At 45.9% G+C, this 22,202-nt stretch overlaps 2 protein-coding genes across 7 annotated transcripts in view; one reads left to right on the plus strand and one right to left on the minus strand.

The window, feature by feature from the left end:
- Positions 1 to 8,233, minus strand: LOC137881833 (proton myo-inositol cotransporter-like). Of its 6 annotated transcripts, XR_011103884.1 has the most exons (12): positions 7,060 to 7,172; positions 5,712 to 6,175; positions 5,204 to 5,363; positions 3,874 to 4,082; positions 3,690 to 3,798; positions 3,406 to 3,569; positions 3,194 to 3,308; positions 2,910 to 3,035; positions 2,492 to 2,610; positions 1,875 to 2,027; positions 854 to 1,764; positions 1 to 749 (listed from the first exon to the last, which is right to left on the minus strand). XR_011103884.1 is itself a non-coding variant. In XM_068723980.1 (11 exons), exons 2-11 carry the CDS (start codon positions 6,136 to 6,138, stop codon positions 1,538 to 1,540), a joined length of 1,809 nt encoding a protein of 602 aa, XP_068580081.1. In that variant the 5' UTR covers positions 6,139 to 6,172; positions 8,213 to 8,233; the 3' UTR covers positions 825 to 1,537. The 6 variants fall into 6 exon arrangements, 5 of the variants coding, with proteins under 5 accessions (XP_068580081.1, XP_068580079.1, XP_068580076.1 ...); XM_068723980.1 differs by lacking the exons at positions 1 to 749; positions 7,060 to 7,172 and adding an exon at positions 8,213 to 8,233 and having other exon boundaries at positions 825 to 1,764; positions 5,712 to 6,172; XM_068723978.1 differs by lacking the exon at positions 1 to 749 and having other exon boundaries at positions 825 to 1,764; positions 5,712 to 6,172; positions 7,060 to 7,173.
- The window catches only part of lrrk2 (leucine-rich repeat kinase 2), a 27,187-nt gene continuing 13,086 nt past the window's right edge, over positions 8,102 to 22,202 (plus strand). Inside the window, 22 exon segments of the mRNA XM_068723981.1 lie at positions 8,102 to 8,832; positions 9,790 to 9,875; positions 10,545 to 10,654; positions 11,010 to 11,098; positions 11,219 to 11,356; positions 12,045 to 12,179; positions 13,468 to 13,599; positions 15,079 to 15,198; positions 16,002 to 16,162; positions 16,253 to 16,338; positions 16,639 to 16,745; positions 16,843 to 16,972; positions 17,112 to 17,236; positions 17,864 to 17,991; positions 18,898 to 19,042; positions 19,236 to 19,375; positions 19,721 to 19,849; positions 20,403 to 20,573; positions 20,661 to 20,925; positions 21,018 to 21,206; positions 21,331 to 21,425; positions 21,988 to 22,060. Coding sequence (XP_068580082.1) covers positions 8,697 to 8,832; positions 9,790 to 9,875; positions 10,545 to 10,654; positions 11,010 to 11,098; positions 11,219 to 11,356; positions 12,045 to 12,179; positions 13,468 to 13,599; positions 15,079 to 15,198; positions 16,002 to 16,162; positions 16,253 to 16,338; positions 16,639 to 16,745; positions 16,843 to 16,972; positions 17,112 to 17,236; positions 17,864 to 17,991; positions 18,898 to 19,042; positions 19,236 to 19,375; positions 19,721 to 19,849; positions 20,403 to 20,573; positions 20,661 to 20,925; positions 21,018 to 21,206; positions 21,331 to 21,425; positions 21,988 to 22,060 — 2,890 coding nt within the window. The 5' untranslated portion in view covers positions 8,102 to 8,696.

Genomic DNA, 22,202 nt, shown 5'->3' on the forward strand with positions numbered 1-22,202 from the left:
TGTGTGTATGTGTATTTATTTCCCCAGAGATCACATTGATGAACAAAACACAATGACAGATTCATTGGTTTTCCTTCTCAATCACTGCTCTCCACCTGATGTACAAAAATACTTTTCCCCTTTTTCATTTCTCCCACATGCTGGTAATCAATAAGAGTCACATGAATCGTAGTCAGGTGATCTCACTGCTATCAGAACAAATATGACATAAGAAAAGGATTATGGATCAGTAACCACAAAATGATGTAGAAATATTGGACATTTTCTGTTCCCATAACTATGAAGGTCTTTGTGCTATTTCCAAATGTTTCACTCATCAGAATCAGACTAAACATCATTACATTATTACATTACAGTCATTTAGCAGATGCTTTTATCCAAAACGACTTACAATTCTGTATCTATACATGGTAGGCACAGCTACGGGAGACATTTTTGGGGTTAAGTGTCTCGCTCAAGGACACATTGACATGAGACTAGGGGAGCAGGAGCCGGGTATCGAACCTCTGACCTCCACCTAGCCACGGTCACCACATCCCCAGATGTCTGTAGATTACTAGAAACATGAATAGTTCTTAAATACAACATTTTTAAAAACTCATCTTTAACAAAAATCAAGACTGTACCTAAAAGCTTTACCTAAAATCTCGTCCATTTTCATAAGTCTTTAAAATGAAAATCTGTATCAAAAGTGTCTCTGTGCAAACAGGATGCTGTGAACAGAGCAGCTCTGTGGGTCATTATCTGAGCTGTGAACACAAAGAGAGTGAACGTTAACAACAAAAAGGCATATTAATAAGCAAAGCAGGGAAAGGCTCCAGCAGCAGCAGCAGCAGCTGGACGCAGTACTTACAGTGATGTAGGCTATGGCTCCGTCTGACCCCACCGCTCCGTAGCGCGCCGAGCCGATGTCCGAATCTTGCTAGAAACATTTTAATATTTCAGCGACGCGATTTTAGCAAGCTGACATAAAAAAAAAAAAAAATCTTAAAAATAATGCCACTTTTTTTTTTTTTTTTTTTTAAAGTGCAATCCCCTTCCACTGTGCAAACAGTAGCATTAGCCCACGATCAACGGCTGAGTTTCACACCAGCACTCGTTGAACGATTAAACCCATGTTAGCAGGAGGAATGTGTTGAGGAAGAGCTGTACTCAACGTACAGATAAGACAGACGTCAACGATCGCGTTTGTCTCTTTGTCGCCACCTTGTGGATGTGAGGCCTTCGCAGATCATTAGAGGCTACGATACAAAAACACATTCTTGCCGGTTAACACATTTTGAAGTCCGAAATCGCTCGCAAAAGACGGATGCTCGGACTTGGAAGTCATGCGAAGAGCTCTTTACTGGAAATCTAAATGATCTAAAACACCAGCAGCTGGGAAAACAGAGAGCCATTTCCCAAAGTGCATCTTTAAAAGTCCTTAAAATACAGGCGATCAGTGTGTTGATCGAGGACTTTGAAGGCACCACGGTTACTTCTTCCTCCCCGCATCAGGAAGCCCGAAGCACCGAGAGGAAAGCGAGAAGAGAAATCTCTACTCCTCTACATCTGAGGCGTCGTCTTCAGAGGCGAGGCAGTTGCTGCCCTTTACCCGGATGTATCGGACGTGGTTGCGAGCGGGCGAGGAGGCTCCACAGGAGCAGAGCGGACCGGTGAACAGGTTCTCCACGTCCTCCAGCTGCAGGCCCTGGGTCTCCGGGAGACAGCCCTGGACGAAGAGGAGCGCCAACGCCACCAGGCCCGAGTACATGAAGAACGCCCCTGGAGGAGACATTGAAGCTTTGTTTACATTTGTACGAGTTTTACCGGCCAAAAAGCCTAACCCCTCCCGATGCCCCGGAGGACTGACAGCGTATTTAACATCCTCTCACCGTAATAAGTCAGATACTGAGCGACGTGGAGGAAGGTCAGGGACACCAGGACGTTGAAGATCCAGTTGACCCCGGATGAACAGGCGTTGCCGGTGCTGCGGGCCCAAAGCGGGTAGATCTCAGAGTTCACCGTCCACGGCATGGTGCCCATACCTAACACACAGAGAGACGGTCTCATCACCAGGACCGGAGGCACCGCATGGAGGATTCAGTTCACAGGCAGGTGCAGCGTTCTGACTGTAACAGCAATATTTAAATGGCACTTATGCAACAAATATTTTTTAAATAAATATATATTTTGGGGTGCATGTTTTGCTGTTTGCTGTCCCTACTTTTATATGTTAAAAAGTGGTTGCTGCTGTTGGCAATCTCTCAAAAAAGGTTTGCCATGTTTAGGCGTCGCCTCTTTCGGGCAACTGTTTTGCTGTGTCAGCCAAACGGGCTTGTGTCACGGTCAGTGAAAGGCGGGAGATGTTTATCTGTGGTTGTCTCGAGTAATAAACGTGGCGCATGCATTTAATTTAGCTCGGAGCAATCAGAGACGTGTCATAGGTCATAGAAAAGATTCAAAAAAGGGGAGACGGCTGGAACACGAGATGAGAGAAGTGGTTTCGGACCCGGAGCAAAGAAGGCGAGGTAGAGGATGAGGCCCGTCAGGACGAGCCAGGAGTACGACGTTGGGCAGTAGTTGTAGGCCCACATCGGGCTCTTTGCTGCCTCCGTCTGGTTGGAACACCTGGATGAAAGAGAACAAGAAGCTGAAACCAGCATCTCTTCTATATTTAGAAATCCAGCAAAAAAGAAATCTCGTCTGCAGGCAATAATGTCTTCTGTATTTTATTTTAAAAGTAAGACGGCACAAACTCCTTTCACTTCAACGTTTAGTATGCTGAAAGAGAGTGTTTGCACGTCTTTGATTTTAATAAATGATACTTTTGCTACTATTTCACAGGTGCTTTTACTGTGGGAATATTTTAAAGACACATTATAAACCACACGGGTGTCTCAAACACAAAAAAAAACGTTGGTCCTGACCGTCCCCAGGCGGCGTGATCTGTGGACGCTCGGCTGACGGGAACGCAGGAGGAGTCGAACACTCTGCTGCTGTTTTCACGGTAACAGAATCCACAGTCTGGATCCAACATGCAGAACTCACAGGACCTGCAGGACAGAGCCGAACGTAAAGAACCCCTGAGACAACACGGACGAGCACGCGCGAAAAAAAAGCAGTCTGCCAGCAGCAGACGGGTGAAGCTAAATATTCAACGATCAAATCAAAAGGATACTGGACTGGCAATATTTGCTTCGTGTTCTCTCACCCGTACAGTCGGCAGGTTGAGTTTTGAGCGTCGACCGGGTGGAGGGTGGTGGGCGGAGAAAACTGGGCCGAAAGCAAGAACCCGACGGCCAGAACAGTCAGACTCAGACCGGTACCTGCGTCAGAAAAAACCCCAGACGAAAGATATTTCTACCTCCCTTAAATATTACATCAACTAATTACTGTAGAAATATGCAAATGGAGACACAAGACCTAGAAGACTGCCCAGGGTCAGCTTCCTGCGGCCCACTCGCTCCACCAGCCAGACTCCAACCACGGTGAACACAAAGTTGGTGGCAGAAGTTGCAGCAGCCAACCAGATCGCCCGTTTAACATCCCACACCCCCGCCATCTGCAGAATGGTTGCACTGTAGTACCTGGACACGAGTTTAAAAAGGAGGAAGCTTTTACATGGGGGGGGGGGCCGATGTGATCAGGCAGAAGGGGGATGATCGTCATCATGTGGGAGCCGATGGCAAGACGAGGAGACGACCTACATGACGGTGTTTATCCCAGCCAGCTGCTGAAACATCTGGAGGCCGCAGCCAACGACGAGAGCCCGTCGAGTCGGACCGTGGCTGAAGATCCGCAAAATAACAAGGCCTCCTAAAGAGCAAACGGACAAACACAATCCGTAAAGGAATATTGAATCTATGCGTCTTTTTAACAGACGTCTCTCACCTCCACCCGGCTCCTTCTCCTCTTCCTCGATGCTGGTTCTGATGGCGTCGTACTCCTCGTCAACGCTCCGGCCTCCTCTGATCCGGCTGAGAGCTTGGCGGGCCTCTTGGCTCCGGCCCTTTAAGAGAAGCCAACGGGGGCTCTCCGGCAGGAAGAGGAAGCCCACGAACTGCAGCACTGCGGGGACAACGGACAAACCCAGCATGTACCTACGGTGTGCGGGAGAACGAGGAGTTAGCGGTGCTAAACAATAACCTCAAGTTCGGGTCTGAAGACTCAATGTGAAGCTGCTTCATCATCGTATAAACCTCTGTCATGATTTGAGGCAGCAAAGACACACAGATGTGTTCAGAGCTGATCCACAGCACAAATATTCATTGATTTGGGGCTTTTTTTTTTTTAGGTTCACAGTTGTCTTTTTGAAGCCCAGTCCATGTATGGTCCTCTGTTCACTCCGCCTGGTACTGTACTGGGTAACGGTTAGATAGCTATTAACAGTTCATCAGACAAAATGACTGTTTTGGGAGGATTTAAAGAAGTGTGAGCGAGATACGTCACGGTTGAAAATGAAACTAGTCAGTGCCCTCTGGTGGGCAAACTATGCAACTGAAGTCTTGACACCCAGACCTGAAACCTAGCAGGCCTTTGATTAAGAATGAATTATAGACTATTTATAGATTTATTCTATAGACGTTTTACACTTTATTCACTTGTTTTGTTCTATCTATGTTTTTAAATTTTATTCTGTTTCATTGTTTAGTTAAATCACTTATTTTATAGTATTTAGGTTGTATAATTGTATTCTATTTTATTGTTATTTTATTATTTTGTTGTATTAAAGTTGTATAATTTTATTGGATTTCATTGTTTTTAATGAATCACATATTTTATTTATTTATGAGGTTGTATAACTTCATCCTATTTTATTAATTGCATATTTCTGTATATAAGTGTTATTCTACTTTATTGTTCTATCAATAATCCCTTATTTTGTTTTATTTAAATTGTATAATTTTATTAACTTTTACTGTTATTTCATGAATGACTTATTTTTTGTATTTAAGTTCTACAATTGTATTATTTTGTATCGTTATTTTATTGATCACTTATTTCATTGTACTGAAGTTGTATCATATCAACAAGTTTCTTATCAAACAGCAGTATGTGTGAGGGAAGCAGCTGTATCCATCACAAAGACAGAGATGGAGTAAACCAAACTAAAGCTGTATCCATTACAAAGACAGAGATGGAGTAAACCGAGCTAAAGCAGAGGTGTGACGTAGAACGCTGCTAATAGAGGAGACAGCGCGGCGGTAGAAGCGACGCTCACCTCCAGCCGCCGTGGCTCATGTAGCTGAAGGCTCCGTCGATCACACTCGCGATGAACTGGCCGCCGGTGATGAAGAGGGAGTTGATGGTGACCAGCTGACCTCTCTTGTGAGGGGGGGAGACTTCAGCGATGTATACGGGAACCGTCATAGAAGCAATGCCTGATGGGAAGAAAAAAACAAGAAGAAGAAAAGGGATTTAATTTTGACGAACGCAGAAACACTCGCCACACTTTATACGTTTGTTTAAGGAAATCTTGGGACAATAAGTTCTAATTCTATTCTGTGACACGATCCTATGTTTCCTTTACACGCAAATACAAGCAAATACCGGAAAAGCAGGTCAGGTGGGGTGAGGGGAGAAGTGGCTTCTCTGGTTCTGTGTCTGACTGTTGCAGCCAAACCACGTCTCAAAACGACAGACGTAGCCCCGACCGACAAGGTGTGTCTAATCCCCTCCCCCTCACCTGGATAGATAAGACTTCATGGATCAAAATGACACAAACTCACCTATGCCCAAACCAACTGTGACTCTGCCCACGAGAAGGACCACCTTGTCCGGGGCTAAGCTCAAGATGACGCCCCCGACGCCGAAGATGAAGCTGGCCAACAGGATGCAGACCCTGCGCCCCAGCCACCCGTTCAAGGGGCCTCCGCTCAGGGCCGAGAGCGCCGCGGCCCCGACGGTGCTGGAGACCAGCAGCTCCTGCCACAGAGCGCTCAGGTTCATCTCCTCCTTCAGGAGCAGCATCGCCCCCGAGACCACCCCGGTGTCGTACCCGAAGAGAAACCCCCCCAGGGCAGAGAAGAACGCCAAGACGTAGACGAACCCCGGCGTGGAGGCATCTCGGTCCAGGAGATCCCCACCAGCGGCAGATGGAGGCCCGATGAGACTCTGCTCTCCATCGTCCACCGCTTTCTGTCTCCGGCTGCCCATGGAGATCACGTGCCTCACACCGTCTTCATCGTGGCTGCTGGACGTAGGGGAGAGACCAGGAGTTAATTAAATTAAATAAAAAAACACCCTCAAAACACAGAAAAAGTGAGTTCATTATCCTGCATTCTGTTCAATGCCAGACGTCACCAACTGACATTTGCTTCCGGTCCAGCTCGAGGGGAGAAACAAAGAAGAAGCTAGCATTTTAACGGCTAACAGCTAAGTTGCTTGCTAGCGACAAACATTTCGCCAAGAGAGTTTCTCTTCTATTAGCGCAGAAGACTTTAGTGTCGTGTCATGTTAAACGGCGCACTTTCATGGCCTCAAACCGCCTTCAAACGACACGTTACCAGTGACAGCGCTACCGCTGTGATCCGTGGGCGGCCATGTTTAATGTTTACATCAGGTGACTCACTCACGCGACCGCCCTCTCAGCCAATAAGAACAAACCCCTCTAAAAACAACGTTGTCTCACGACTTGTAAGGTAAAAAAATGCCGCGATTATTCGCAAATAACAATAATAATCCGTATTCCAAATCATTAACAGGTATTTTGGAAGTATGTCTTTTGAGTATCCAACTTATTACTTATTTAATTTAGGAGGAAACTGGCACTGTCTCAAGAACACAGCTGAAATAGACTCACAGTGCAGCTTTAAACTTTTAAAAGACAAAAAAAGACACATCAAACAAGATCAAACCGCTGTCAGACATCCAATAAAAGCCCAAAACTTTTGCCCATAAACAGAATCAGAGCTATTTGTCAAGGAGCAGCTGACAAGTAGGCAGGAGCTACACTTTTGCACATTAAATAGTCGGCAGATTAAATATAAAACGACAACATCACACATATAAAAAAAAGTCAACTAAACAGATGTTATCTGTGCAACATAAACGCAACAATACGTCTGTAGTGAATACCTGTGAAAAGCTTATTCTGCGGCACCGCAGCAGGAGTTCTCGGTGTCCAATTCAACAACAGGGAAGTTTGGCCCCGGATCACATGACGGCGTAGCAGGAAAGGGAGGAACACGCCCATTCAATATAGTGTATTATATAATATATAAATACTGAATAGAGAGCTCACCTGTCCCTCCAGGGATCCTAAACAGCAGGGATTTACATTACTCGGAATATATATTTAAAGCTGTACAGTATGAACTGTCACAACTTATTTTCATAACAGCTGTTTCGCCCTTAAAGCCTGCTCAATCACTGGCGTAATTGGGTTTTATTTAGCAAGTTAAGGGCATAATTCACCTCTTATTTTGAATTATAGGCAACTTAGTTACTTTTTTATCTTTTACTTTTATCCCCAAATAGTTTTCAGTCAAGTCAATTTCCATTTTTTGACAAATGCAAGAGGCCTTCATTACATAAATAATGTTAAGCAACAGCAAAAAAATGTGAGGTGACATAATACAATACATAACATTTAAAATATAAAAAATAAAAATATAATTAATCGTTTTTATTTAAATATAACCAATACAACCAAAATGTTTTTATTCCCTATCTTTTACTGTTTTTATTTTTATTTTATTTTTTAGACAATAGTTTAAATCTGATTTAGACACGTGGTAATATCACTATTTAAAAAAAACAATTAAAAAGAACGACCCGTCACACTGACAGTGTAAATACCGTAAACACACGACTAGCTGCGCAGTACAAAACAAAGACGACGGTGGCGACAGAACCGACAGAAACAAAAGTTTAGATTTTGTTTAATCAATCGCAATTTTTGTGTGAAGTGATTCACGCCGAATTTAGATACACATTACAATATATTGAACGCAGTTCTCACATCAGCTATACGGGCTGCGTACCGTTGCCCATTCGTAAATAAACATTACAATGCGGATCTTTTTTAACGGAGTACGTTCGCGAATCTGCGCCAAGTCTACATGTCACACTGCTCGGTAAAAAAAAAAAAAAATCCGCAAATCTGACATCAGACACCGGGAGGGAGGAAGCGGACTCGACTCTCGGGTCATCCCCTTCAAAGTGTGGCCGTCAATCACAGCCAACGTTATATTTTGCTGCGGTGATTTAATCAACGGAGAGACTTTACCGGGGGAGTGAAACGTGATTCTCCGCCACCGCCCTCCCGGTGCTGCGCGGTGTTTACTTCCAGTTTCTTCCATAACAAACGGGAAGTTTGTGGGTTTCCCCCCTTTGACCGTGAGTCATATGATGTGACTGTAAGGAAGGAGGAACACGGCAGAGGAAACCGCCGTTTCTTTAGTTTGTTTAACTACCACAGAAAGCCCACAAAGAGGAACACGTCGGGAGGGGGAAAGTTAGCCGAGGACGGTGATGTCAACGTCTGAACCGAAACTCCGTCACACCGACAGCTTCTCTGGTCGTGACAGCTACCGGGAGCCGACTTATAGCTCATGTAATATGATGTAACGTGATATCATGATATGAGTGGCACTTCGGCCGTTTCTGCCCCCACCACCACCACCACCATGCCATGCTTTGGTTCTGAGGTGAGAAGGCCACCGCTGAAAACCTTGAATGCGCGTTAATAAACGGTATTTCACACGCGGACCATGGTGACTACAGAGGAGCTGGAGGAGCGGCTGAAGAAGCTCCTGGTGAGGCTGAGAATCCCGCAGGAAGACCGGCAGCTGTGCACGCTGATTCAGATCATCCAGGATCTGCTTTTCCTGGCGCACACCGACAATGGTAGGAAACCCAACGCACGCGCTTGTTTCTGCACGTGCGTCATAAAACACGATGTCCTTTTGCTTCGTGTTGTTTTTCATTGGTGGGGACCAAAGTACTCCGATACTTCGACTTAAGTAGTAATACTTAAGTAGAAAACACTCATTTTTATTAGGCTCTTAATTATTCTCTCTTAATTATTTTATTGAAAAGAAATGTAGCTAGAATACTCATATTTTATGATCTTATAATAGTCCTGATGCATTAGGTTGAAGCATCATTTTTTTTATGTTGCAAGTTGTTGTTTTATCACATTCATGCACTGTAGGCAGTGGTGGAGGAAGTACACATCTTTTACTACTTTGAAGTAGCAACAGAAACATAATGTACTTAAAGTGTAATGTACTGTTAGAGCAGGTGGAGGTGGAGCTTATTTATACTACTTTTTATGACGTCGCAGAGTGTCATATTGCATAAGTTGATCATGTGTTTTGTAGGTAAAAATCTTAATCTGAAAGGTAACGAGCAGTTGTGAAGGAGAGGAAAGTACAATAGTTTCTCTTTTAATGTGGTGGAGTGTGTTTTTTAAAAAAAGATGGAGAAAGAGGAAATACTCAAAGTACCTCCAGAAATGTACTTCCACCACTGCTGCAGAGTGACTGTGTTTGGTCCTAAGACAGTTCTGGGATTCTTATACACAGATCATGAGTTAAAGTATTTTTATTAGACTTGTATAAAAAGCCAAGTATTCTCCAATGTCAGCTGTCTCTATCTCTCCTACACGGAGTAATCAGTTTAATTGTCCATCATTTGTGTCTCTTTATGTCTTTTTATCGGCGTGTTTGCATCTCTGAATCGATCCAATCTTTACAAACTAAACTCACACTTCTCATGTAATCCTTGTGGTTTTTAGTCGAGCCTTGCTGCGCCGGGTTTAAAGACAGACTCTCCTTCCTTTTTCTTCCATATCTGTTGCAGCAGCCGAACTGTTTGAGGACAAAGATGTCCACACCCCCCTCGTGGCGGTGCTGTCGTCCTACATCGCCAGCGGAGGAGTCCAGCAGGTACCGCCGGGGACACCGGGAACATCTCACCCGTGTGCTTTATTTCTCCTTCATCACCTGCTCAGGTTTAAAGTCACTCAACCCGACTTTGTTTTAAACGGTTGAACGACGTTAAACTGGTTTATCTGTCGTTTCTCTGCCCACATCTGCAGGTGTGTTCTGCATTATTCTGCGATCAATTTGTCATCGTTTCTCTAGAGTTCCTTCAGAGGGGAACATATTAGCGCGTGGCTCGATCTCACAGCGGCAAATCGTCACTTTGGAAAAAAAAAGTCCTGGAAAATGATGTCCAGAGAAGAGCTGGAACCACTGTGTCTCCTTTTCACATCTGTGACACATCTGGTCGGATACTGTAGAACATTTTAAAGCCCACGCTTAAAGGGGTTTTTGGCTCGACCGTATTGTTGTGGAGCGGTTTGGTTTGGTGTAGATGAACGACGGTCCAGCAGTTGCTGCTGCTGCTGCTCAAACTAGTTTTGTTAGATTTCTTGAGGTCATCAGCTGGGAAATTGCGCCAAATATGTCAAATAGACAATGAGCAGGTGAAGGCGGACTTCCTTTCCTTTTTTTCCCTTCATGTGTCTTTATTCTGTTATATTTTGGATGGTTGGACTGGCTGAATCACCTTCCATCTTTATTATGTGACGGTGTGATCTCCTCTGCCCCCAGGTGGGCTGGTCTCTGCTGTGTCGGCTGATTGAGATATGCCCCCGTACGCTGGACCAGCTGACCAGACCCCTGCAGGCAGCCAAGGACTGGGAGGTCCTGGGGGTGCACCAGTAAGTGAAGACGACCTCACCTGGTCGACGTCCGTTAAGCGCTACACTGAAGTCATTTTCCCTTCCTGTTTATGTTAATGTGCTCACAGTATCACACCATTTATTTCCATGTGGCCCTTTCAGTTCCTTTTGTCTTGCTGTAAACATGGTTTCCTTCAGTTATTAATACTCGGGACAAAAAGATGATCTGCAGACCCGTAAACCAGCGTTTAGTTTATGCAGAATATTTAACGTTCTTCCTTTTAAAGCTTGCTAAAGTTAGGGCCCCCGCCTGCAGACGGTTGAAGTGATTTTTGCAGCCTTTGCCTCGGCTGCAGCCTCTGGGTCATTCCCCGTCTCCATGTGTGTTTTCCAGGCAGATCCTGAAGGTGCTCCGTCAGTACGGCGCAGACTGCAGGGTCGCCGTGGTGGGACTGCGAGCCCTGGCTCTCCTGCTCCAATCAGGTACGCCACGACTCAGAATAAACCGGTGCATTGATCGCCAAAAGAACAACAATTGCAACGTGTTCATCTCCCCCTTTTTTTTTTTTTCTCTTAATGCTTCTTTAATTCCTGACTGTGTAGACCTGGTTCCTCTGCTGGTGCTGGAGGAGGAGGAGGAGGATGTGTTCGGCCTGGTGGTGCAGGCGATGAAGACGTTTCCTGCCAGTGAAGAGGTGCAGCTCCAGGGCTGTGGAGCCCTGCAGGTCCTGCTGCAGAGAGGTGAGCGCGCACAAGCGCTCTGACCTCCACTATACTGGTTGTGGTTTTTAACCACACGGTCGGCAGTCGGATCCCCCGGCTCCTCCTGTCCCCTGTGGGTCCTCGAGCGAGATCCTGGCCCTCACAGCAGCCCGCTGCTCCTACAGGCTTATGATAGGTTAAATGCAGAAGTCAGATTTAACGTATGTTTACGATTATTTTAAGGTTAAAGGGCCCCGATGCACCCAAAACCGACTCCTTCCTTCTTCTACCCGCCTCTGTAGTCCGTCAGGTAAAAGAGGAAATACGAGCTTCCTCCTCCTGCTCACAGGTGCTTTACGTAAAATATAAATACGGAATAATTACGCGGATGAATGCATATTTTAACGCCTAAAACATAGCCACAAGCCTTTTGATCCACGTCGTTCTTAACTGGACTTTTAACAGTAATAACTTTTGTCTGCAGGCTACAGCTCAACGATTTAGAAAATAACAACAAACCTTTATTTTTACCGTAAATAACACGCCGCTCAATTAACGCTCACATCTGCAGCCGGTCAGCGGAGGGGGGCCGTTCGGTCGGCTGCAGTCTTAAACCTCCCCACTAGATGTCACTGAATCCTCCTCTACTCCTCCTTTTTTTTTTTTTAACGTATTCCTACACGCTTGTACGGCGGCGGCTGAATGTCCGTCCGTCTTGTGTTTCCAGTGAGTGACGACCACCTGGTGGAGTTTGTGGAGAACCAGGATCACGTCGCGGTTCTGGCGGCTCTGCAGAGGTTCCCGGACAACCCGGAGCTGCTCCTGCAGGCCATGAAGGTGTTGCTGCCGCTGGCTCGTCCCGGTAAGACCTCAGGGCGCCCCGACGACGACGACGATGATGATGATGATGATGATGATGATGATGATGTCTAAGAGGGAGAGAGAAGAACTGAAGCACTGACTTTCTGGCTTTATAAGTTAAAGGGTTAATCTGAACTAGTCACATTTCACAGTGCAACAATAAGCTTGATCACTTATCGCTTTATTTTAGGCATTGCTGAAATTGTAATTATCTGGATGATTTCTGCATGAAAAGTGGATATGACAGCGTTTTAGTCATGAGCCATATTTTTTCCACTTTTAGTCTGTGTCGTCCACAGATGTTCTGTTCGTCACGGGGGGTTCCAGGCTGTTATGAGATGCAGCTCTGAGGGTCTTTCTTCTGCTGGCGTCAATTCATTTTTGGTTGTCAGAAGTAGAAATACTGCAGCTGTAGCTGCTAACACGTGCCTGATATACTCATGGAGTTCATGCTATTTATTTATTTTTTTATCACAGTTATGTTTGTTGATATTTTCAGGCCACACATGGATCAGCAGTTCACTTTTTAAGCTTCAGTGCTCATGTTGGGATAAATGCACTTAAGTAAATAAATCAAATTAATAAATGTGATACAAGAGACTTGGTTAAAAATAAACTTTATAATAATAACAATAATAAAGGGATGAAAAAATGTAAATAAAAATAAAACAAAAGAGGGATAACAATAGTGCTATAAAAGTAAAAAATAAATTATTAGAAAATAAGTAAAAAGATGAAAATAAGGAAGAATAAATTAAAGGCTGCAGTAAAAAAAAACATAGAAATAATAATAATTATAATAATAATAATAATAATAATTATTATTATTATAAAGAGATGAAGAAAATACAATAAAGAATAATAAGATAAAAGAGAAATAACAATAGTTATATTAAAAATCAAAGTAAACAATAATTAATAAAAAATAAATATAAAATAATATATTAAATAAGGGAAAAATAGAATAAAGGCTGCAGTAAAAACCCCATAAAAAACAGTAAAGGATAAAAGAGGAGATTAACAACACCGTACTTTTTCTAAAAGTATAATTGTTGCAAGTTGACAACATAACAGTGGGAGAAGAGATTTGTAGAGATTCTTATTTTACGTGTTATAACACGTTGCATGTTATACATGTTATAACACGTCACATGTTATAACACGTCACATGTTATAACACGTCACATGTTATAACACGTCACATGTTATACATGTTATAACACGTCACATGTTATAACATGAGGGTTGTGGTTGCCAGCTGTCTTGAGTTCCTCGTCTCGTCTCCTCAGGCAGTAACGTGGAGGTGTTGATGTCGGGAGGCGCTCGCTGCTACAGCGCGATCATCGCCGCCACGGACGCCTTCCCCGAGGCCGAGGAGCTGCAGGAGACGGCCTGCTGCCTCTTCAGGAGCTTCACGTCAGGTCAGACCCAAGGATGGAGTCTTTATGAAACGTGTTCGTGTTCATGTTCATCATAACGCTCTCCCTCCTCCAACGACACCGTTCAGTTGGTTCTCCCGCCACTTTTCGTCCCCACACACGTCAGAGTTCAGTGGATTTGCACTAGTGACATGTGTGTTACCACCTGGCTCTAGGCTGGCAACAAAAAGGGAGGCACACACACACACACACACACATATCTAACCCCAAAAAAACAGTTTATTTGAGTTACATAAACTTCAGCATAAATGAAAAGAGGTGCAACAGGCCCTGCTGCTGAGAGAGAGAGAGAGAGAGAGAGAGAGAGAGAGAGAGAGAGAGAGAGAGACTCCCAGAAGTGCTGTCTTTTATGCCTTCCTGGAGGCTCCAATCAGATGGGCTGGTATCAGCAGGCGACTATCCCAGCTCCTCCCACCAGGAAACCATCACGCAGCAGGACCATAGACCAACAGAGTGGGAGGGGCGTCACACCCCCTCCCTTAAGATTTGGGTTCTCGCTGCAGGCAATCTCAAACCGTGACCATCCAGAATCCTCCCCCTCTGCAACTTTGGTACCTGAGAAGCACTTTAAGAGAGGAGAAAACCAGAGACAGACAGACAGACAGACAGACAGACAGACAGACAGACAGACAGACTGCAGGGAGTACACAAAACACAAGTTAACTTAAACGGTTACAGCTCGGGACACGGCATCAGCCACTGTATTTTCTGTGCCTTTTTACATGCCGTATATCTAAATGATGTGGCTGAAGGAAAAGACACCAACGCATCAGCCTTTGATTTGGGTTTTGGAGTGAATGGAGAAAGGTTAGGGGGTTCTGATCAGTATATACCACCAACGGTCTTACTCCACCCCCCTCAATGATGGAGTAATTTTAACTGGTGCGAGTTGAACTTCTTAGAAAAAAGAAACTCACCGGCCAGTCAACACCACTTCCATTTTCCACTTTTTATGTTCCTCTTGCATTTGTAGCAAGATAAGTTGTTTTTGTCGCTCAAATGTCAAGTCCAAGTCTAGTCAAAACAGGGGCCATTTTGGAAACTTTGACTGACTTCCTTCTAGCTTCCTACAGTTCTGTCATTTGATAAATACTTTCCTTACTTACTTTCCTTACATACTTTCCTTAACAATTAGCTGAATACTTGTTCTTTAGGGGATGAGATATGTTATTTCTCCAATGTAAAATGCGTTGCAGTCATCACTTCACAACTCTCTGCTCTGTCAATGAACAACTTTGGAGTTGTTGACAGTCAGATAACAGATAACACTGTTTGTGAAGTCGATGATTCTTCGCTTTCAATACGATTGACCCCCCCCCCCCCCCCCCCCCCCCCCCCCCCCCGATAAAGTGATGTGTTTGCCAGTTGACAGATTGAGACCAAAGGGGTCATCGGAGGCGTCGCTATAATCCAGGGTGCGCTTGTTCGTTTTTTTTTCTTTTCTTCTGTCTTTTCTCGCAGAGAGTTACTACAACATCCTGGTCCTGAACGGCGTCCAGAGGGTGGCGGTGAGAGCCTGCCGGGCCTTCCCGGAGAACGCCGCGCTGCAAGCCGCCGCTCTCTCCTGTCTGGCTGACCTCAGTGAGGAGACGCGCACACACGCACACACACACACACACACACACACACACACACACACACACACACACACACACTCTCACGATGCTGTATTTAAATGAGTCTACTTATCTCCACGAGGACGGATTAGAGTCGGAGACAACGGGAGACGGTGCCTCGGCCTTCAACGGCACGCTCTGCGTCGGTTGTGACTACGCCGATTTGATTTTCGGCGTATTTTAGAATCAACATTGCTTTATTATTCTTGTGTGTAAACAAATAGTCCATCTTGAGCAGCAATACAAGCAGTTCCAAGATCTTTGAAACACATTTGCAGCTAAACAATTAGCTTAGCATAGGGCCCAATGAAATCTGTTTCATTTTTTTTTTTTTCCAAATTCTTCAGAATTCTGTCTTTTTACGATTCATGCACATTTAGCTTATGTGTTAGATGAATATCATTTCAACAATTCATGAGGAAAGATTTAAAAATGTATTGAATATCAATGAATTTGATGCAACAAACCTTTGCACTATTTTCTTATAGCAAAGAAAAACATCTTTTTATAAAATAAAGTGGTTTTTGGGATGAACATTCACCAAATTCTGAGATTCCTTCCATTTGTTCCGCATTGCGTTAATCACAGAGCACTAGATTAGCTGTGAAAAGACACTATTCCCTATTATGTTCCTGATTGGACTCCGTTTGCTCTGGACTCGGTCTTGACTGGACCTGGTCTCGACTACTGCCCTGTTTTGTAGGTCTTGAACACTTTTTAAAAAAAAAAAAGCATTTCATTCGGTTGCCTTCGTCTCCGTCTTTCCAGCCGCGACCATCGTGCAGAGCAAAGCGGTGGCCGAGCAGGGTCTGGAGGAGGGCGAGGAGGAGGAGAACAGGGGCCGGGAGGAGGTGGAGGACATGGGCCTGGGCTGGATGGAGGCCTGCTGCACGGCGCTGGAGCTCCACGCCGCCGAGCCAAACGTTCAGGTCGGTGTCCGGTTTTCTTTTTGGAGCTCCAGACGATACACTGCAGTGGGACGATTCTGACCACTGTGTGAATCTCTTCCGCCGCCTCAGGAAGCTGCAAGCTGGGCCGTTCACAACCTGCTACTGCACGGAGCTGCCGTGAACCGTCCGGAGGAGGAGGAGGAGCGGGATGAGAGGTAACCAATGGCGACGGTGACGTATCACGCATGCGTCTCCTACAGACGCGTGGCCTCACCTCTGTCAACACATATGCTATGCATGCTATATATTACGCTGGCTTAACAGCAGATACTTGCAGTAATACCTGAATCAAGCCCCCAAAAGAAAGTCATCTGAAGTCACGTTTTAACACGAGAAAAGATGACATGTTTTGTGATCTCTATTAGAAGGTTCTAGAGCTTTTTAAGACGTACGTATGTCTATAAAGTGGTGTGATGTGAGACGAGGTGTTTTGGATGTTGTGTGCTTGTTTCCAGGACTCCTGTTCACAGACAGTTGATGGTGGCCATGCTGCTCCACTCCTCCTCCCCCAGAGTGTTTCAAGCCGCCAGCAGTGCCATCGCCACACTGCTCACGCACAACGGTGAGCCTCCACCCGTACCACACCGACCTCTTTTGAACTCTTTTTAAAGCAGCGCCGCCGTCGTCCTCGTACCAACGCGCTCTGCTCCCGTCTGCAGGCGAGATGCGCTCTCTGCTGCTGTCCAGCGGGCTCCACGTCAACCTGGTGGAGATGATGAAGAGACACTCGACCTCGCCGGAAGTTTCCATCAGCGCCTGCAAACTGCTCAGCCTGCTCTTTCAGGGAAGGTGGGCACGGACGCACATGTGTCACAGCGATCATTTCCATTCGTGAATATGACTTCACTGCTTCCTGATTCTCTAAATATGAATGAACATCAAGCAGCAATATTTTCGTGCTTAATTCTGTCTTGTCGGCGTCTTGTAGGACAGCCAGTCTGGATGAGTTGAACATGGCCATGAGTCAGATCCTCAGCGCCATGAAGGTCCACAACTTCCAGCCAGAGGTTCAGCTGGAGGCCCTGCAGGCCAGCCTGGTCTTCCTCTGCCCAGGTAACGGCACGGCCCGGATCAGATGCCTGCAGGCCCAATATCTGCTGTATCTGTATTTATTTATTTATGTATTCTCAAACTCACAAACGGACAACGTTGGCGGCTAACTGGGGAAGAAAGGGGAACATCTAGCAGATATTTTTCTCTGGAGAAAAAGTATTGGACTTAGATTTACAGAAGCAAAAGTCCAAATGAATGCTAACTGCTGCTCCTCAATCATATGGAAGTACAGTCAGTTCATGCTACATTCTGGTTCTAGTCTTTCAATCTGTTGTGGAACTCCGCAGCCTCTTCCTTGGCCACGAATCTATTCATACAGCTGTAATAATGAGCATTACATTGCATTTGAGACGGATCAGTTGTGCAGATGTTCTGGGCTCTGAACAGTCCCAGCTCCGTCGCTCCGTTATCAGTTCTAATATTGCGTGAACAGTCGTGAAATGAATCTGGTTCAGCGGAGCGGCTTGTTTTTATTTTGAGTTCTCTTAATGAGGTCGTACTGTCCCAGCGCTGCACTCGTTACGCTCCCGATTAGATGACGCGAGTGTTAAATAACCGAGCGGCCGTGTCCGCATGTCCCTCTCTCTCCCTCCTTTGTTGTGTTTTCACCCCGTTTTGAATTCCCAGACAGGAGCTTAAGGGAGCACGGCGTCTCGGTCTCAGACCCCGACATGGCCGACGTGTCGCTGAAGGTCCTGAAGAACCAGTGCGTGGTGGAGGGAGCTCACACGCTCTACCTGGAGGTCCTCAACAGGGTACGAACACGCAGACCTGTCCCCCAAAATGTCTCTCGAACACACTTTGTCTTCTTACAGTCTCTCCGGCATTGTCTGCTGGGATGTCTAAATGAGAAAAGCCTGGAGGGAACTTCTTCAAATTTGGCACAATTGTCCACCTGATCTCAAGGATGAAGTCACTTTAACTTGGTGGTCATAGGTCACTTCAATAACACATTTTTGGCCCTAACTTAGGAATTCATATGGTAATTATGACATTTTGACTCAAATGTCCAATAGGATAAAATGCTAAAATGATGCCTTGTCAGACAGACGTGGACGTAAACTGCAACGGTGGAAAATCCTCACTCTGACAAACACTATTCATATTTTGTTTTGCAAGTGGAGTTATGAATTTTGCAGTTTAAAAGACATTTTAGTGACGATAAGATTTTTGGAAGCCCAAATGTTGCTTTTGAGGCTTTCAGGGGCTCTCAAGTGTCAAACATTGTGCAAGCTGCTAAATTTAGTCTGTCCCTGAAGGCTTTAAAAAAACCAAATCTGATCAGATATGATTTCATAATTTTCAAATGCCCCAGATATATAAAAACAGCAAACAAACAAACAAACAGGCTGGGATTTTTGTTTTGCAGCAGCAGCACAAGTTCATCCATTCATCGTAGAAATTACACGGAAGCTTTTCTTGCATCCAGAACATCGTACGGCGTGTAATTACATTTTCCAAAAAGAATTTGCCAGTTGACCTACTGAATGAATTCACATGGTCCCCCCCCCAGAAGGAGAAGGCGTCACATGCCAATAATAAACTATAATATGTAATATGTAACACTCTTTATGCTGGCTTCTAGTTCGAAGCCTCTGAAAGGCTTCCTGGTAGAACCTGGTGTGACTACGTTGAAGCAGCTCTTTGTGCCTGTTGTGCAGTTCATCAGGAGCTCCGTCATCCAGAGGTGCGGTCTGAAGGTGCTGTCCTCTCTGGCCGACTGCTCCGGTGCAGTGGACCTGCTCTGCCAGCAGGGGGCGATAGACACGGTGCTGCACACGCTACAGATGTTCCCGCGGGAACGAGGTACAGTAAGCCGTCGTCTGATTGGATGAATGGAGTGGCGTTGCCTCTGTCGGGATATTTTTCAGGGGACTTGTGGCTGATGATTTCACAGTAAAAGTGTTGTTTCCTTGAAATGTGGCTACTTCCTTTTTGATAGAGGAAGTAGCCCCCCCCCCCCCCCTCATCTGAATGTGTCAAAACATGGTGATTTCAGAGATCCACTACTGGGGGTTCACCCTGCTCACCTACCTCGTGTCCAAGAAGAAGCTGTCGAGGATGATTGTTCCCGTTCTGGCCTCCGTTGTGGTCGCCTCGCTCGTCCAGTACAGAGACGACTCCGAGATGCTCCTCAAGGTGATGTTGAATATTTCTTCTTCTTCTTCTTCTTCTTTGTGTTTTTACCGCTTTATCTGTCCGTCAGCTGGGCTCTCTTCAAAGCCACCAGACCCCCGTTGTCATTGTCCCTCTCAGAACACGGGAGTTGCTGGTCTTTGCTCAATAACACAAACTAACCGATCGAGGCGCCGCTAGACCAGGAACGTCCAAACTATCCCTTTTTAGATAGTAGTCTGGACTCAGAGCTCCAGTCACATCGCTGTAGACTTGAATGTGACCTCAGGATAGAGAGCGCTCCATGCTTCATGGAATGAATATACCGCTAACATTGACTTGACTTCCCTCTGGTCGTTGGTCCCGCAGTGCTTTCAGGTGGCTTTGAGGATGCTGGACGCCTGTTCGGGAGCAGCTGCCGAGCTGCAGAGAGAAGACTTCGACAGGCAGATCTTCCAACAGCTCAGAGAGGAGACTCTGGACCAGAGCAGCTACGCTGTGAGTCAGACGGTTAGACGCGACGGAACCACGACGTGCTCGAAAAACCCGAATTCACAGGTCAAATTCCTGAACACGCGAAAAGGATAAAAGCTTTTCAATGCCTTTTTTGATGAGTATTTGATTATTTGAAGTTGCCCCCGTTCAATACTGGACCAATTTTAGCGACAGCTGTCCCCACTAGTCCCTCAGTCGGACTCACAGGTCGGTCTAAAGGCTTCGCTCCTCTAGAGTCAAAAGACAAGCTCCCTGCTTTTGTGGCCAAAACTCGTTTTCTGCATAGCGGAACCAAAACCACAGTCTTTAGGGCAGAGCTGTTGTCGCTACAGCTAAAAGAACCGAGGACATACGAGACACACACACACACACACACACACACACACACTGTGTGTCAGCAGACATGTTGACACACTGGCTCTACTGTACTACACACAGGAACGTGCGCTACAGAAGGGCCGTGCACGACATACCGGACATGCTTGAATGAGACTGGACACTGTAACCCTTGATTAAATAAACGTTCTCTCCCCCTCCGTCCCTCCGCTCCGTCTAGCTGCGTAAGGCGGTGTGCCTGGCTCTGTCTAAGATGTGGTGCGACTCCCAGCTGCACTACGGCATGCTGGAAAAGGCCTGCGAGGACGGAGACGCCACGCTGGCCGAGTGTCTCATCGAGCTGGGCGCCGACATCAACGGCAAGACCAAAGCGGAGTCCCTCATCTACCAGGTCAGAGGTGGTCCAGGTCATTCTGATTAACAATTAGAATGACCTTCGGTCCGATCTCAACCCTCGCCCCTCTGCCGTCTTCCCCAGGTGTGCGAGCGAGGCGGACCCCTGGAGCTGGTGGAGCTCCTCCTCAGCCGAGGAGCCCACGAGCAGCACCTCCGCAGGGCTCTGGCTGTGAGCGTGAAGCGCGGCGAGGGGCCCACCGTCATCCAGCTGCTGGGCCGCCTGGGCCTGGACCTCAACAACGGCGCCCTCTGCCTCGGGGGCTTCAGGCTGGGCCGCCTGGACGCCGCCTGGCTCAGCCCCCTGCTGGCGGAAAGAGGCCGAGTGCTCAGTCTCCGCTACGCCAACGGTGAGGAGGAGTTCACGCGTTTCTCTCTCTCTCTCTAGTCTGACCAGCTGCGGCCCGTTCTTCACCCTCGTGCCCTCTGCTCTGTCTTTAAGGTAAAGGCGTGAGTCTGGCGAGGTACGTTCAGTCGTGCCAGAGGTCCAAGAGCCTCGGCGCTCCTCCTAGGTCCCTGGGAGACCCCTGTCTGACCTCTGGCTACATTTCCGACGAGAGCGACGACTCCAGCTTCAGCCTGGTCTCCATGGACGACGGTTTAGTTTTCAACAACGACGTGGAGAGTGACGGTAAAGTGCACAGGCAGTGAACGTCTTCTTGAAGTGGAGCTTTGTTAGATGTAAACGTCACACGATGACGACGATGATGATGATGATGATGATGATGATGATGTCCTGCTTTTCCTCTCTGCAGGAAGTGACTCGCTGTCGGGCGTTCTGTCTCCAACGGCGCACAACAAGTCCACAGAGGAGTTGGGGGGGTGGTCCTTCAGACATGCCAGTGCAGAGGTACAAAAAAAAAAAATTACCTTTGTGAGAATATAATTTAGCATATATTTTTTTCCATAAAGGAAATGAATCGTTTTTATCAGCAGCAGAGTGAAGTGAATGAAGAACAATAACGATATTTAATGTCGTGTCACCTGATGGATGGACCGTCACTGAAATAAAGAAATGGTTCAAATATGGAAAAAAGTCTTGCCACAGTAATTATTATTATCATCATAAGTAATAGCTTATTATAAATGAATGGTGACATCTTTAGGCCTTGTGATTCAATTAAGGATTGTGTCATAATTCTAATCGTTGAGTCAAAACAGATCATGTCAGCATGATTGTTAAGTGTCATTTATATTGAGTTTATGAACTCAAAAGTAATTAAATAAACAATCTCATAGTGAAATCTTCAGCAGACTGTAATCTCACAGGACCGGTCTGGACCACTCACAGTGTTTCTAGTGCATGAGGCCCGATGGTGGAAGGTGTCCGTCTCTTAGTAACAGATCTGTAAACCTGACCCAGATGTTCTTCTCTCCCCTCACTGTTGGGTTTTTCTTCTTCTCTTCTCCAGAGCGGTCAAACTGAGAGTGAACACAGTGAGCATGTGCAGAGGAGATATGGAAGGACCGGCTCAAGTCAAAAAGGTTCAGTTAAGAAAACGAGATGAAACTATTCTTTATAGACACATAAAGAATACATCTACCTACAGTTTAACAGCAATGTCTTGTTGTCTTTCACTGAACCTCTTCTCCTCCCCTCGTCATCATTCTTGCCTTGTGGAAAGAT

This window comes from Cebidichthys violaceus, unplaced genomic scaffold (assembly GCF_023349555.1).
Source record: "Cebidichthys violaceus isolate CVI_PGR_0920_01 unplaced genomic scaffold, fCebVio1.0.p SCAF_3, whole genome shotgun sequence".
NCBI lineage: Eukaryota > Metazoa > Chordata > Actinopteri > Perciformes > Stichaeidae > Cebidichthys > Cebidichthys violaceus.